The sequence below is a fragment of the Ranitomeya variabilis genome, chromosome 8 (genome assembly GCF_051348905.1).
Source record: "Ranitomeya variabilis isolate aRanVar5 chromosome 8, aRanVar5.hap1, whole genome shotgun sequence".
In the NCBI taxonomy this organism is placed as follows: domain Eukaryota; kingdom Metazoa; phylum Chordata; class Amphibia; order Anura; family Dendrobatidae; genus Ranitomeya; species Ranitomeya variabilis.
The window spans coordinates 34,201,346-34,218,392 of record NC_135239.1 but is presented as its reverse complement, the minus strand read 5'-3'; the positions used below and the strand labels follow the sequence as shown (position 1 = coordinate 34,218,392).

The 17,047-nt window shown below is 42.8% G+C and overlaps 1 protein-coding gene across 6 annotated transcripts in view; it reads right to left on the bottom strand.

Moving 5' to 3' along the window:
• Nucleotides 1–17,047, bottom strand: part of OSBPL9 (oxysterol binding protein like 9) — a 90,526-nt gene that overhangs the window by 63,176 nt on the left and 10,303 nt on the right. For 5 of the 6 annotated variants that reach the window (XM_077275957.1, XM_077275958.1, XM_077275960.1 and 2 more), the window contains exons 3-4: nucleotides 11,116–11,194; nucleotides 4,011–4,087 (exon numbers count right to left, since the gene is read on the bottom strand). In XM_077275957.1, coding sequence (XP_077132072.1) covers nucleotides 4,011–4,087; nucleotides 11,116–11,194 — 156 coding nt within the window. Of the gene's footprint in view, nucleotides 1–4,010; nucleotides 4,088–10,816; nucleotides 11,000–11,115; nucleotides 11,195–17,047 lie in introns of those variants that run through there. The other variant, XM_077275965.1, reaches the window with a different exon arrangement.

The following is a 17,047-nucleotide window of genomic DNA, read 5'->3' as shown; positions in this document are numbered from 1 at the left end:
TGCAATCTAAATGGCAGTGCAGTGGCCCCAAATTCCACCCAAATTTAGTTAAACTTGGTAGATAGTTGATGGTGTAAACTTGGACTAGACACTACGGTAAATATGCATCAGGTTGCAATGGGAAAAATGTTGAGTATTTGAAGACCATTTATTCTTTGACCCAAGTTCATCATGAATTTTGTTCAAAATAAAAAATTGCTTTTTATTTTTGGTTTAAATTTTTTTTTGCTACTTTTTAGTGCAAAAAAAGTCACACAATCAGCTAAAATTGAGGACTGAAGAACATTTGTGCCAAAATATCTCGACCTTTTAAAAGGAATCGGTCAACGGGATTTTTTTCTATGTAGTCCGAGAGCAGCATGATGTAGGGACAGAGAACCTGATGCCAGCGATGTGTCACTTACTGGGCTGCTTGCGACAGGTTTGATAAAATCAGTTTTCTCTGCTGCAGAATTAGCAGTTTTCCAAATGCTGAGCTGTGTAGAACCCCGCCCACACCACTGATTGGCTGTCTACTGTGTACACTGTGCATAGGCAGAAGGAAAACATGGCAGCAGGTTTACTAGTCCTCTACTGATAATATCCTGCTGATAAAACAGCGATTTTATGAAAACTGCAGAACGCAGCCCAGTATGTGACACCGCTGGAATCAGTCTCTTCTCCTTCATAACGATGCTCTCAGATTAAACAGCAAAAAAAACAAAAAAATTACTGACAAATTCCTTAAATAAAATAAAAATCACAATTGAGAAATCAACTGAAAAGATCTGAAAACAAAAAGAAAAAAATTAACCCATGAAATGGACTTAAAATAAAAGAATAAGGTGCAAATGAAAAATAGGTGAAAAACAGCAAAAGTTAAACAAAAAATAGGCTACAATGCAATAACGAATTGGGCCCTAGGTTTGCACTGTCTAAATGTTACAGAGTATTAGTAAATCAGCCCCATTCTGGTGATAAAGCCGGAGCAGTTGGAGAAAGCACCATGACTTTTCCAGTCTCCGACAATCCTTATACATTTCGTTTTGAGCCCTTTTAAGCCAAGAACAAAAAGTAAAAATACTCATCAATTTAAAGTTTGTTGTGTTTTTTTTTAATGAAGAGTCAATAAGAGCTTTCATCACATCAATGAACGATATAACAGTCGGAATTCGCTGCCACACTATGCTCATACTTGAGTTGTGTGACGTACTACTGACACCAGCACGGCCAATCTGCAATAAGTGACTGCAGCAGGCAGGACTCTGTCACTAAAGGAAGGCAATGCTAAAATAAGCCAACAATTACAGGACCACAACTCAAAGGAATAGAAAGAAACATTGCTGAAAACCGAACATTTCCATGAGGCCGGGGACATAATGACAGTAGAACGGAGCAGCTGCCAGACTACTATCCATTGTATGTTAAGATTACAATCCGGGGAGAAGGACTAAGGGTATGTGCACACGTTGCGGATTTCTTGCAGAAAATTCCTGAAGAAAACCGGAAATTTTCTGCAAGAAATCCGCATTTTTTTTTTTTGCGTTTTTTTTCCGTTTTTTTCGCGTTTTTTTAGCATTCTGCAAGCGTAATTAGCTTGCAGAATGCTAAAGTTTTCCCTGCGATCTGTAGCATCGCTTGGAAAACTGACTGACAGGTTGGTCACACTTGTCAAACATAGCGTTTGACAAGTGTGACCAACTTTTTACTATAGATGCTGCCTATGCAGCATCTATAGTAAAAGATAGAATGTTTAAAAATAATAAAAAAAATAAAAAAATGCTTATACTCACCCAGACATCTCACCGGCGTCCGTTCCGTATAGCTGGTCTGTGCGCACAGGACCTCCCGTGACGTCACGGTCACGTGAGCGGTCACATGACCGCTCACGACCAATCACAGGACAGTGACGTCATTCGGCGAGGTCCTTCAGCGCACACCAGGTACAGAAACCGAACGGCAGCGTGCGAGGAGGCGGCAAGACATCGAGGGTGAGTATAGGACTGTTTATTATTTTATTTCTTATTTTTTGACCACTTATATGGTGCCCAGTGCGTGGAGGAGAGTCTCCTCTCCTCCACCCTGGGTACCAACCGCATATAATCTGCTTACTTCCCGCATGGTGTGCACAGCCCCGTGCGGGAAGTAAGCAGATCAATGGACCCCTAGGTGTGCGGAATCCCTGCAATTCCGCATTTTTAATGAACATGTTGCTTTTTTTTCCGCTATGCGATTTTTTCGCGGAAAAAATCGCAACATTTGCACCAAAAATGCGGAATACCCTGTAAATAATAGGAGGCTTATGTAAGCGTTTTTTTTCGCGTTTTTATCACGTTTTTATAGCGAAAAAACGCGAAAAAAACGCTAACAATCCTGAACGTGTGCACATGGCCTAAGGGTACCGTCACACATTGAAATTTCCATCGCTACGACGTTACGATTCGTGACGTTCTAGCGATATCGTTACGATATCGTTGTGTCTGACACGCTACTGCGATCAGACACCCTGCTGAGAATCGTACGTCGTAGCAGATCGTTTGGAACTTTCTTTCGTCGCTTGATCACCCGCTGACATCGCTGGATCGTTGTGTGTGACAGCGATCCAGCGATGTCTTCGCTTGTAACCAGGGTAAACATCGGGTAACTAAGCGCAGGGCCGCGCTTAGTAACCCGATGTTTACCCTGGTTACAAGCGTAAACGTAAAAAAACAAACCGTACATACTCACCCGTCGGTGTCCTTCAGGTCCCTTGCCGTCTGCTTCCTGCTCTGAGTGCCGGCCGGAAAGTGAGAGCAGAGCGCAGCGGTGCTGCGCTCTGCTCTCACTGTACGGCTGCACTCAGAGCAGGAAGCAGACGGCAAGGGACCTGAAGGACACCGACGGGTGAGTATGTACTGTTTGTTTTTTTACGTTTACGCTGGTAACCAGGGTAATCATCGGGTTACTAAGCGCGGCCCTGCGCTTAGTTACCCGATGTTTACCCTGGTTACCCGGGGGCTTCGGCATCGCTCCAGCGCCGTGATTGCAACGTGTGACCGCAGTCTACGACGCTGGAGCGATGATCATACGACGCTGCGACGTCACGAATCGTGCCGTCGCAGCGATGAAAATTTCAATGTGTGACGGTACCCTTACAACTAATTTTCTGTCCAAACACACTATGAAATCTTACCCAAAAATCTGAGAATAAATTACCAAGCAGAGATCTTAAAAGGGGTTGTCCAGGTAAAAATACCAAGTCACTGGTGTAAAAATTGTATGTTAAAATAATAAAGAAGGCGATTCGCACCTTTTGGGACTTACCAGCCTTACCACAGGCTGATGGTGGTCAGCATTTACATCGGCAAGGAAGTTGTCTTTATTCAAAGCTGCTGGGACCTGGGATAGCCCTCCGCGGTCAGGTGACTTCCGCAGCGTGTCATTGGTCAAATCACTGATGATGCGCTATGGTAGTCACCTGACCGCGGACAACAATCACAAGTCCTGATGCTGCTCGAGCACAGACGTCTCCATTCTGGCGTCCACAGTGCGCTGGATAAGATGCCAAGCCACTGGGAAAATGTTCATTTCACTTAGACAACCCCTTTAAATTCCACATGGAATGGATACAGAAAGTATATTACAAAACTTTATGTTTCAAGATTACACAAAGAAGAAACTTTATATCCAACATCAACTCTTTCCTGTCCCTTCCTTTTTTTGAAGGATGAAGCATAAAAGTAATCCTTAGCCAATAACTGATCGCTCACTTCTTAGGCTGTGTTCACATCTGCACGTTATTAAACAGAAGTTCCATAACTCCTAGATGCAGGACACTAGCGGCACAGGAAAACCACTACTGACTATAGGAGGATCTGTCCAGCTTCTGTCACAATGCCCGGCATTATAAGGCCAAGATGCTGCCATATTATGCTCAGGATTATAGGGGCATCTGTAACGGAAGCTCTGATTATAATCTTCATCACAAATATGAAGAGACCCCCTCCTCCCAGCACATTGTTCTGACCGATCCGGCAATTAATAGCCCTTACCTGTAGCTGCAAAGTGTGACGCAGAATGGTTTCCTCTAACGCATTAATCCACTTTTCTCTTTCATCTGCATCTCGGGCTATGGGATGTAAAGAAAATAAAAAAAGGACAATGTATCATTCAAACGTTTGCCAAAAATGGGGCCTTAAGAGACTTGGGGGACAGTGTCCTCCTTACAAGAACTGATGGTAATGAAGTCAATGAGCAGAGAGTAAGAACGTTACTGAGCTCTATATGATGCAACACACTGTCTGCAGCCCACGTCCCTCAGAGAGCGGTAACCAGATACAAGTAATTGGCAGATCGGCACCTTTTTATAGTGTAGAGAGAAAAACAAGTCTTATAAAAAAAATAATAAAAAAAATATATTATCATGGGTAAAAGCAACGTTTCTCCAGTGATTAGTAATTGTAAAAAAAAAAAAAAAAAAAAAGAAACATGCTAACATACCTGTATAACACAAATAAATCAGAAAGGAAAAATGGTTCGGGATAACCAGAACTTGCGGTGTTCGGTGCTTCAACAGATGAAATAGAAGACTAAAATCTGTAGAAAGCGGCACTTACCAGTGGTGTTCGCATAAGCGGCAACTTTATTCAGTCATCATATGAGGAGCAAAGACAGAGGAATGGACAAACAATAGCCGTTTCGCATGAGCACATGCTTCTTCTGGGTCTCTTGGAAGAGCCGGAAGAAGCATGAACTTATGCGAAACAGCTGTTGCTCGTTCATTACTCTATGTGAGGGACACTTTCCACATTTTTTCATCTTCTATTTAAATAGTAATTACCAAGTCACGGTTCTCCGCATCAGATACATAAATTATAGAAAAAAAAACAAAGGCGAGAGACAATGCCCTTTCTCGACCGCTGCCATGTTGCATTCTTCCTTGCCAGCACAGACAGACTGGCTGCCAGGAATACATTGCCTTTCAGCAGATTTGCAATGACCTCCTATGGCCGTGGAATAAAATGCTGTGTTTTGTATTGTCTCTTGTGAATGCTGATAAAATTTAGTACCCCCCCCCAAAAAAAAAAAAAAAAAAATGATGATGTCACCAAGATTTTGGCACCAAACAAAAAAAAAAAAAAAAAAACAGCAAAACCTGATACCTGCAACTTTTGTTGTGTTTTTTGCACTTACCCATTGCTTTCTATAAGAGAAGAAAAAACGCTGCAAAGATGCTGAAAGAGGGGACATGCTGCAGTTTGGAAAAATGTAGCAGTTTTCCAAATCAGTCAGGAAAAAAAAACAAAAACACAAAAACATTGGAGGTATTTACTGAAGTCCTTTGAGCGAATATAAAACTCCTGCAATTGTGAAGGACTTAAGCGCATTGTCCAAAACTAATTGTCCAAAACTAATTGAGCCATCCAAATCACCCCCTTCTCCTTCCACCTTTCAAAACCAGCCAGAATTTTCAGATTGACCAAACAAGGTGTCACGGGTTTAATGCGACGGAGAGGAGCCAGAAGACCGCAGCGTCAGTTTCTCCTACTCCTGCACTGGTTAGAAGCACTTCACCTTTGTATTAAATGGTGCAAATTTTCTTTTGGCAGCGCAGGGGATAATCTGGTCTGTTGAGAGCTCCTAGAGCTAAGGCTCTCAGCTGTGCACTGCTAGCCACTCCCATCTCCTATATAATCTGGGTCCTGGCTAGCACTCATTGTCAGAGATAGTTTATGCTGCATGGCTGGTGGTTGTTATTGGAGAAGGCGTTTAGTGGATTTATCTGTGACTGTTGCTAGGTTTGAGTGTGCATAATTCTCTTTATTCTCCTATTTTGGTTTAATCCCATCCTCCACTCCCTCGGCATCCTGCATTCCTCTCTTATATGTGTGAGTATCCTTATATATTATTTCTAAACACTCTTTTTTCAGTGATTACTTTGTACCTCCGTTCCCACTGCACCCACACACAATGATGATACACCATTTGAAAGGTAAACTTGCCCCCCTTCAGTAATAAAATAGGCAAACAAACCACACATCCACGATGTGATCACAAAATACAGTTTACACATTAATTTTCTTAAACCTGCAGTAAGGAAAAATGACCTGCAGGTGGCACCACACTACCCCAAAGCTGCTTACAGACATCACAAACATATCCTAACATTTGCCTTGGGGGCTTTCCAGCTTGCCGAACTCCTTGCCCAGCCAATTTCAGGCACATTGGAGGATTGCGCACTTCACTACACGTGAGTCACATATGCAAACACATTTGAAAACATGCACTGCCTATTTAATTGCACACTTGCTCCGTTTATTCTCCACCGACACACACAAATGATACACCATTTCAAAGGTCAAATTACCTGCAGGTGGCATTTGCCTTGGGGTCTTTCCAGCTTGCCGAAGTGCTTGCCCAGCCTATTTCAGGCAAATTCGAGGATTGCACACTTCACTGCAGGTGAGTCACATATGCAAATACATTTGTAAACATGCACTGCTTTTTCGGTGATTACTTCGCCCCACACACAAAAAATACACCATTTAAAAGCTAACCTTGCCCCCTTCAGCAAGAAAAGACACTAACAAACCACACTCACAATTTGATCAATAAATGCAGTTTAAACATTAATTTTCATAAACCTGTAGAAAAAAAAACAACCTGCAGGTGGCACCACAACCTCAAAACATTTTTTTAGCCTCTACTTATCAAACCAATTTATAGTATACCTCTCTGTGTTCATCATCTCATTAAACACATTAACATTTGACCAGCTTGATTTTCCAGAAATTGCCTGCGCCCCCAACTAATGTACAAAAATTTTGCACGGGCCAACTAGTATTTACATATTTGGTATTTTTCTTTACCCCTGTTCGTACTACTTTGTTAGTCTGGTTGGTGTATCACAGTACATTACTACTCCCCTCTTCCCTGGGTGGGGGAAAAGTCAAATCTGGCTCCAGGTTTTAGTGGGCCCCGGGCGAAAGTGTCTCCCTGAGCCCCTTTAACACATACCATGATTCATGATGCACAGATACGGCAGAGAAATATAGGTAATGTACAATGCCAAAGATTTCACTTACATTACATGAGTGATAACTATTGTAAATTCTAGCTCAGAAATCAGACAGTATTGTCCTCCTTACAGTATGATGGGCACCACATAGCGCTCCATACAGAATAATAAGCCCCATATATTGCTCCATACAGTATAATGAGCCCCATATATTACTCCATACAGTATTATTGGCAGCACATAGTACTCCATACAAAATAATGAACCCCATATAATGTTCCACATAGTATAATAAGCCACATATTACTCCATAAAGTATATAATAGGCCCCATATATTGCTCTATATAGTATGTAATAGGCCCCATATATTGCTCCATGCAGTAAAATGAGCCCCATATAATGCTCCATAAAGAATGAGACCCATATATTGCTCCATACAGTATAATGAGCCCCATATATTTCTCCATACATAATAGGTCCCACATAATGTTCCATACAATATATGATGGGCCCCATATAATGCTCTATACAGAATGGGCTCCATATAATGCTCTATACAGAATGGGCTCCATATAATGCTCCATATATTATGGGCTCCATATAATGCTGCATATAGTATAGGATGGGCTCCATACAGTATAATGAGCCCCATATATTGCTCCATACAGTATAATGAGTCCTATATATTGCTCCATACAGAATGGGTCCCATATAATGCTCCATATATAATAGTCCACATATAATGGGCCCCATATATGATGTTCCTGTGAATAATGGGTCCATATAATGCTCTATAATGGGCCCCATATGATGCTCCATGTATGACAGTCCCCATATATTGCTTCAAACATTTAAAAAAAAAAAAAAAAAAAGCAATACTCGCTTCTCCTCGCTGGCCCCTGTCCTGCTTCGGACTCCTCAGCTCTCTGCACTGTGACTGTTCAGGCAGAGAGCGCAAACTGTAGTGACAACATCGCGCCCTCTGACCTGAACGGCGGTGGACCGGGGGGAGGCAAGAATTGAAAGTGCTGGGGTCCTGAGCAAGCAGGGGGCCTACTCACGGCACTGGGCAACCATAGCTCATCGGTGTCCCTGACAGCAAGTGGGGCCCCCCCGCCTGCTCAGGGCCCCGGCACTAGCCTGGGTGCGCCGGGTGCTGACGCCAGCCCTGGAAAGGGTACAGACTAAGGGCGGATTTAGGAGCTAAGGCAAGGAATGTGGCACTGGCATCTTCACCATCAGAAGTAACCCGGGGAACAGGGCGAGATTGGGCTCCCCTAGCGTTAGTGACAGGGAAGAAGCCCCTATTCCCGGGACACCCAACAACGGAGTCGTTTTCCCGCAGTGATATAAATTCTCACATCTTCAACCATATCTTATGCATTAACAATAGTACCAAACAGCCAAGAAATATACCCAAGAATTGGGCACCGCTAACCCTCCCTCTGACTTTTCTCTCTGTAAAGTTTCCAATTTAATATGGGCCGTCCCCCACTCCACAGCAAGGGTCTGAATATACCATTAATTGCTTGAAAGAACCGGGATGGAATCAGAAATGGTAATTATTACCATGTCCAAACAATCTTGGTGAAAGCAATCAGTGAAATGAAAGCAGAATCTGGAATTAATGAGATTGCATACTCTCAGCAGGGGCCCAGCTGGGTCACAGATTCAGTGAGGGTCCCCCCTAGCTAATCATCACATTTTTACAAGTCCTAATGACCATAAATTTGAAAACCAATGGAAAAAAAAATCACTTGATGCGCTACTACTGAACATTGCCCAAATTCGAATACACAGCCTAAGCCCGTCCCTTCTGGATAAGCCACTAATATAAAAACATAGCGGTTGGTAATTCATTTATGCAACCCATATTTAGGCTGCAGGCCCCTTTATTAGATCAGTTTGCATTCAGTGATTAATGGCGATGGTTTCTGGCCCGCTGCGAGCATCGTTGTATTAACCCAAATACATAAGAATCGAGTCCTTCGAATTGATATTACAAAGCAGACGATTGATCAGTCTTTTGGCTGCAGAATGAAAGAGGAACACACAATAAAATAATACACAAAGGGCTCATGTCTCAATAGTGTGACAGAAGTGGGGAAATGTCAGAAATGCATGTAAAAAAAAAATAAATATCCTCCCGATTTTACTAGGGTATACTGGTGTCACAATAATGGGACACACATACATAGTGCTGTGTAAAAATAAGCACCTTTTTTGCTGCATCCCCCCACCATTTCTTAGAATGGGTGAAAAATGCTGAAAGAATCGACATGCTGCAGATATGGAAATCTGCAAGGAAATAAATAAGCAACGTGTGAATGAGATATGAGAGATCTGATTCACTTTGCTGCTACTGTAAAACGCAGCGTTTTTTGAAGAAAAAAAAAAAAGCCAAGCCCTATGTCTGGAATATTCCCCTAATATATGTCCTATGCAATAAATTCAGTTATACAACGACATAGCAATACAGTGCAATATTAATCATAATAGAAATAATAGTAAGAATATATTCTAAAAAAGGTGGTTTTGTAATTATTTTTAGATTTTATAAATATTATATCAAATGTATTAATTGTGGATAAAAGCAAAAAAAAAGTGCAGCAACATTTTTCCCTTTGCACAAGTGACTGGATATATTTGGTGTACGCACCATAAACTATAGGTGCAAACGCAGAATCTGTGCTCACAGCCAAGCGTAAGTGAGAGTAACGAAGGTGCAGTAGTTACGCAAACAACATACATTACAGGGAATGAGCCGTTATATCAGTACAGACAATATGGAGAATATCGGAGCTGCTCTATAGTTGCCGAAATCCAGCAGAGATCACAAGATACAATGCAGCAACTGTCCCAAGCAAGATTTAGCCGTGTACCCCACACCCTACAAATAAAGTCACGTACCCCACCCCCTACAAATGAAGCATGTACCCCCTATAAAGTCATGTACCCCACCCCTACAAATGAAGCCATGTATCCCACCCCCTACTAATAAAACCATGTACCCCCTATAAAGTCATGTACCCCACCCACTACAAATGAAGCATGTACCCCACCCCCTACAAATAAAGTCATGTACCCCACTCCCTACAAATGAAGCCATGTACCCCACCCCCTACAAATAAAGCCATGTAGCCCCTATAAAGCCATGTACCCCACCCCCTACAAATAAAGCCATGTACCCCCATAAATAAAGCCACGTACCTCACCCCCCACAAATAAAGCTATGTACCCCACTCCTACAAATAAACAAAGCCATGCACTCCACCCCTACAAATAAAGCCATGTACCCCCATAAATAAAGCCATGTACCCCACCCCCTACAAATGAAGCCATGTACCCCACCCCCTACAAATAAAGCCAAGCACCCCACCCCTACAAATAAAGCCATGTACCATCATAAATAAAGCCACGTACCTCACCCCCCACAAATAAAGCTATGTACCCCACTCCTACAAATAAAGCCATGCAAATAAATGTAAATGAAGCGGAGTCCCTACATATTCAGGGGCTGCTCTCGCGTTATGATCTGGATGATGATGGTTTAATAACTGGAGGTGAAGAAGTTGATATCCAGGCGCTAGATGAGCACTCCGCATTATTTTGCCGTGCCCCCTAATCCCCGTGTAAAGTAGTGGGATTTCTCAGGAAGAGTCACATCTTACCCTTTCTACGGTTCAGCCACAGCATGCAATGCCGAAACATAGCAGTGACAGAAGGCATTGATTTGTGAAGTTATGATCGGAAATGGTGAGTAAAAGCAGAGGAATGGTGACAAGGAGCGCAGATGAAAGAGAGAAGAAAACACTCCAAGTCTTGAAGCACAACTCCACCTTAAAAAGGCAACTGCAGGTAAAGTAATAGACAAAAAAGCCCGATGCTGGCTCTGGTCACACAGAGAGGATCTGCGGGCACATTCCCCAGCAAACTCCGCATCTCAAAAGGCGAGAGGATGTGAGCGTCTGGCTGGATGCAAAGTGGTCTCCTATGAGTCAGCTTGTAAGATAGGAAATGCCTGGAGTCCTGCGCTCCTATCCGCTGCAGAGTGCGCTATCCCATCCCAGCGGGGACGTGAGCCGGAGAGGAGACACGCCGCACACCACACTGACACATACAAGATTGTTTTGCTCACCCTGAAAATGAAAGGTTTTCTGGTCCACCGTTATAGTAAAGGTGCTGTCGTCCTCGTCGTCAATACCAATCACGGCCCCCTGTGGAACAAAGAGCAGATTGCTGAGCAGAGTAGCAGTGACATCAGCAGTACATACGGTATTACTACAGCACTGCAGTACAGCAGCCAGGAGGGGGGACCGTGCACTACTGGGAAAGAATCTGCAATTATCTCACAAGCTTCCTGAAGCACCACGCTCCGTAAATCTAAGAGCGCAGCAACGACAAGCACCGTCCAGGCACAGCGACGCACGAGCGCCGTCCAGGCACAGCAACCGCCGTCCAGGCACAGCGACGCACGACCGCCGTCCTGGCACAGCGACGCACGACCGCCGTCCTGGCACAGCGACGCACGACCGCCGTCCTGGCACAGCGACGCACGACCGCCGTCCTGGCACAGCGACGCACGACCGCCGTCCTGGCACAGCGACGCACGACCGCCATCCTGGCACAGCACCAACAATGCGCCAAGCGCAAGTCATGTGGCCACAATGGGGCAAAAGTTCTGATTTTTTAACAATGCCATTAGTATTTATATCTATGGCCCCACGGCAATTGTCACACGGCTTTGTAATCCTCATGAATTGTGCATCTGTCTGGTGATGACCAGGTAGAAAAATATCTTGGTTAATCAGGTGCCTGGAAACCTGGAAGGCTTCCTTCATTTTGTGGCTTTTTTTTCCCAAAAAAAATGCATCTTTAGGCACGTTTCCCACAGGAAAAAAGGGGTTAAGGTGGAAAGAAAAGAAAGAAAGGTGGAAAGAAAAGGAAGGTCGAAGGAAGGATAAAAAATATGTTTATTTTCTATATAAAAAATGTTTATTTTCTATAAAGAAGGCCTTTGGGAAAAAAGGTCACCGACTTCCAGCCAACATCTGGCTGTAACATTTTTTATTTTATTTTTTTTGCCACAACAAATGCCAAGAAAAAAAAAAGCATTCAGATGGAGATTCACACCACGTTCATACATGGCGTTTTTTTCTGCATCCAAAATCTACTCTCCTGGCAGTAAAGATTCTGCCCATTTTGCTGTGGGTTTTATGGGTGCAGATTACATGTGTGCTTTGTCTACAGTACATGTTTAAGTTAGCTCTATTCACAAACAAATGCAGAAAAACCTGTTTGCTGCGTGTTTTGTATGCTCGTGGCTTTCTATGGGTGAAAAAATGCTGGAGTTCTCAAATGCAATCGTAAAAAAAAAAAAAAAAAAAGCGTGTGAACAAGACACCTGAAATCTGACAGCTTGTGCTGGTACTAGAAAATGCAGCTTATCTGCATTAAAAAAAATAAATAAATTAAAAAAAAATAAATAAACACGCTGCAAAAAATGCTGCATGTGAACACAGCCTTAGGCTACTTTCACACTAGCGTCGGGCTCGGCCTGTCGCAGTGCGTCGGGCAGAGGTTACCAACGCTAGCGTTGTATGCGCCGCACAACGGGGGCAGCGGATGCATTTTTTTGCTGCCCCATTGTGAGGTGCGGGGAGGTGGGGGCTGAGTTCCGGCCGCGCATGCGCGGTCGGAAAAAGCGGACCGTCGGCGGCAAAAAATGTTACATGTAGCGGTTTTTTGTGCCGACGGTCCGCCACAACACGGCGCAACCGTCGCACGACGGTTGCGACGTGTGTCAATCCGTCGCAATACGTCGCTTAATGTTAGTCTATGGAGAAAAAAAACGCATCCTGCAAGAACAGTACAGTGCATGCATGAAACCATTGCACAAGTCTGACATCCCAGAGGCGCTTCTTTTGATGTATTTGATTGTATATTTATTTTTATTTTTTGTTACTTAAATATTACATTTTTATGATCTTACATGAAATGTGACATCAATAGCTGGGGACGATTGTTGAGATAAATGCAGCAGAATTCCAGTCCAATTTATGCAAAAACAAACCTATCCTTTCATGACTTAGACCATTTTTATTATGTTCTTTGGACGCTTTGGGGCCAATTCATTAAAGCGTTTATACATTTGGTATAAAACGGTCTGAAAAGTCGCACTATTTTTGCGAAATGCAAAGTTGTTGTGCAAAAAACTTGCCACTTGGCGTTTTCACACCAGACTCGGCTGGCTCTGCTGAAGTGTGTGGAGCACAGCGAGGACAGGGTGTAGCGGTGCCGACAGCAAAAATCACTCAGAAGTTATGAAATTGCTTATACCAGAAATGTTACACAATTCCCTAACTGGGCTCGTATTTGCGGTGAAGTGTACGCCAACAATCAGATGCTCCAGCTTCTCCCCTCCACCACTACCCTTTGTTAATACCGACATGTGCAAAGCTTGCCTTGAGGAATCGGTTCCATGTCTTGTCCAGCAAGGAGCATGGCTTTGCAGAAAGGGGCCTAGCCTGACATATGACACCAAAAAAAGTGCAAACATCAGGCACAAAAAAACTAAATATTTGGAGTAAACTTATAAATAATCAAAGATTCACCAGCTTTATCAAACAGCATGGACCACTGTGATTGACACTGATCTAATACTGATGACTTATTCTAAGGAAAGGTCGTCGATAGATTGGTGGAAAACACAGAATCCAAACAATTATGGCCCACATAAAACACGTGGCACAGCGGCTGTATGGCCCTATTAGTATACAGCCATGTGGCGGCACAACCAGAGGCACGCGCGGAGGCAGAATGCCCAAAGGCGCGCGGGGAGGCGGCACGCCCAGAGGATTTTTCCCTCGCAGCACTATTTTAGGGGAGAGCCTATGTACAGAAAGAATCCAAGAGAGCATATCACAGTGTATTTTTGGAATGTTATATAAGGGCATGATCCCTAAAGGTGACTGTACACACTGGATGTATCGGCCAACCATCTAATTAATTTGGAAGTTTTCCAACTCTCCCCCAAGAATAGATGTCACGGAGAAATTGATCTGTTGATGCTTATCTACTTGAGAAACGGAAAAGATTTATACATTGTACACAAAAAAAAACAGACCGAACACAATGGATCTGTACACTGCTGTCAGAAAAATGAAAGTTCTATATGCAAACTCACACATAAATGTGTATACTCCTTATCCACAGGGAAATGATCCATAGCAATCAGAGGTGCTAACAAAACATTCTCTCTATGGGTTCTGACGGGTAACGTTTCTCCTTGTGGAGAGTGACAAGCCAGGCCTGGCCTGTCAGAGTGAGGAGACTTATAGGCCATGCATGCTCTTCTGGGAAATTAAATATGCAAATTCCCTCTTCAGAGAGGAAGCAGACTTGAACTCTAGCGCCACCTATTGGAAGCAGCAATGTTAAAAGTCAATATCGACTCTTTAACGAGCTTTGCAATGGGATTTAGGATAAAAGCCAAACCAGAATCTCAATTTGCAGACATGGTGTTTAGGGGAGTTGCCCCTCATCAGTGCAAAGTATGAGACCTGATTTGGCTAGGTGAGAGGCTTAAGACTGGAATCTAAGGGGTAACATTTCTCCTCGTGCTGCATTTATGGTTTATGTGCTGCTAACTGGACAGCACCTGGGAGAAGCATTGTTTTAGAACATGATGAAACTTGCGCCCAAGACTTTGTGACAGTTTCCGCCTTTCAAATCTACAGAAAAACTAAAGAAAAATCTCCCGCCTCTCTAGAGTCACTGAAAATCATTGGAGCTGCCCATTGCTGCACTTCTGGAACCTGGGCTTTGTGCTTTTTTTTTTGCAATGCAGATATACACAGTGTCCGCTTATATTAGGTCTGCTGTGCTGGGGACTACACAAAACATCCTGGTCTGGTGCATCCTGGAAAAGTACATCCATCCCGTCATCAGCAAGAAAGCAAACCTTTCCATTTACTTTGCGTGCCACTTGCACATGGCAGTAGTTTGCCACAGTATCCAGAAAACAGAACCAGGAGATGACAATAAAGACGTAATAATGGGAATAGTTGAATTCTTCAATGTTTTTTCTTACAAATATTGATTAGAGAGGACCGGTCATTTGGCAACTAAAAATTGAATACCTTGGAAAAAAAAATCCCTGAGCTCCCCTGACTCTGCCAGTGTTTTTTCTTTGGTTTTGTGTCAGGCTAACATTTGCTGCAAGAAAAAAGCACCAAAAACGCAGTCAACACGGTCCTATTATTACAAATATAGAAAATATCTTTATTATGGATAAAAACACAGGTATACAGCATGGCAGGAACCCCCTGAGGAAGGCAAATCGCCGAAACGCGCGTCGGGGAGGCTGTGATTGCTGTGTGTGGGTACCGTGACGCACCATTGTGGTATGTAATTGATCATTTGATCTAAATCTATATGGTCACAGGTCCACTGATAGATGTCTCTCTATATATCTAATATGATTAAGATCTTGCACTAGGATGTTTGCTACTTTTGTGGCTTATAATGCACTGCAATCCGGCCCTTATGTGACATGTGTGTGCGGGTTTGTACGGGGGATATTTTCCTGCCATGCTGTATACCTGTGTTTTTATCCATAATAAAGATATTTTCTATATTTGTAATAATAGGACCGTGTTGCCTGCGTTTTTGGTGCTTTTTTCTTGTGGTATATATATATGCAGTTGTCCATTTATGGTTCAGGTCTGCCCTGGTTACTACACTCTGTATATATTTAAATGGATATGAGTACTAGGACAGACCATGTATTCTACTGATTTGTATCTAACATTTGCTGCTTTAGGCTTTACTCACAACCCAGTACGTTTGGTCAGCATTTGTGTGTCAAAACCAGGAGGGTCTCCAAAACACAGAAAAGGCGTCAATCTTTCAATTATAGTTCCATTCCTGGTGTTGACATGCAAACACTGATGTAAAATACTGACCAAATATGAAAGAGCCCTGAGGCGTGCACTATGTGAAATCTCTGCCTGCAGACCAACTGGGTGTTTCTTTGGAGTTTTCCCTGGTGAGTGGGGGGGGGGGGGGGCGTGTGCTTTTACGCCTCTCCCAGATGCTGCCAATCACAGTTCAGCAGGTGGACTAGCAGCCCATCAGTCTCAGACATGGTTGACCTGTGATTGGCAGTGTCTGGGAGAGAGGTGCGAAAGCATACGCCCCCCGGGGAAGACTCTAAAGAAACACCAGTGAGCTGTAATCCAGAAATGTCACAAAATGGAAAAAAAAAAATCATCAGGATCAAGGGAGCTGAGATTTTTTTTTCTTCTTCTAAGGTATTTAACTCAAATTTCCTTGAACTAGTGGCTGGTCCTCTTTACAAATACTAAATATGCAAGTGAAAATTACATCACAATGGCAAGTAGGATAGGACCTAAGAGGCTACAGAACTGAAAGTACTCACTTATTCTAATCCTATTTAAAAAGCTTTTATGGTAAATGTGTATTTAAATTTTTTCATTTTTTGTGATATTAGAAAAAATTACCGAAGTACTCCAGCCACTTGGGCTATTCTAGACTTAATATTCTTTTGGTTTATAATTCCTACAGATAACGTGGAGTCAGGTTCATTAATACATTTTTATTGCAAAAATAGACAGACAAAGTAGAAATAACAAGCAATAAGGTAGTAATATCAGAGAGAAGACTCAAGTATGGAAGACATAAGTCTTAAACTCATGTATGGAGGGGCAGTACCATTATGGGTAAATATAAAGTGCATGAAATGACAGTAATAGTAATCATGTAACTTTATCTATTCATAGTAAATAGATGAAACAAATGGGAAAAAAAAATAAAGTTCCTAAAGAAAGTATGCAAGTACGATAATAATACACATCAAGCTGGCAGCAGATATATTCCTAGAGCTTACCCAATGCTTCCTGTGTCAAAACAGATGTCAGCCACCCCAACGCACGTTTCGCGTGGGCTTCCTCAGGGGGGTTGTCAACTTACGTATTAAATCTCAGATTTTACTACCTTATTGCTATATTACTTGTATTTTGTCTTAGTCTATTTTTATAATAAAAATG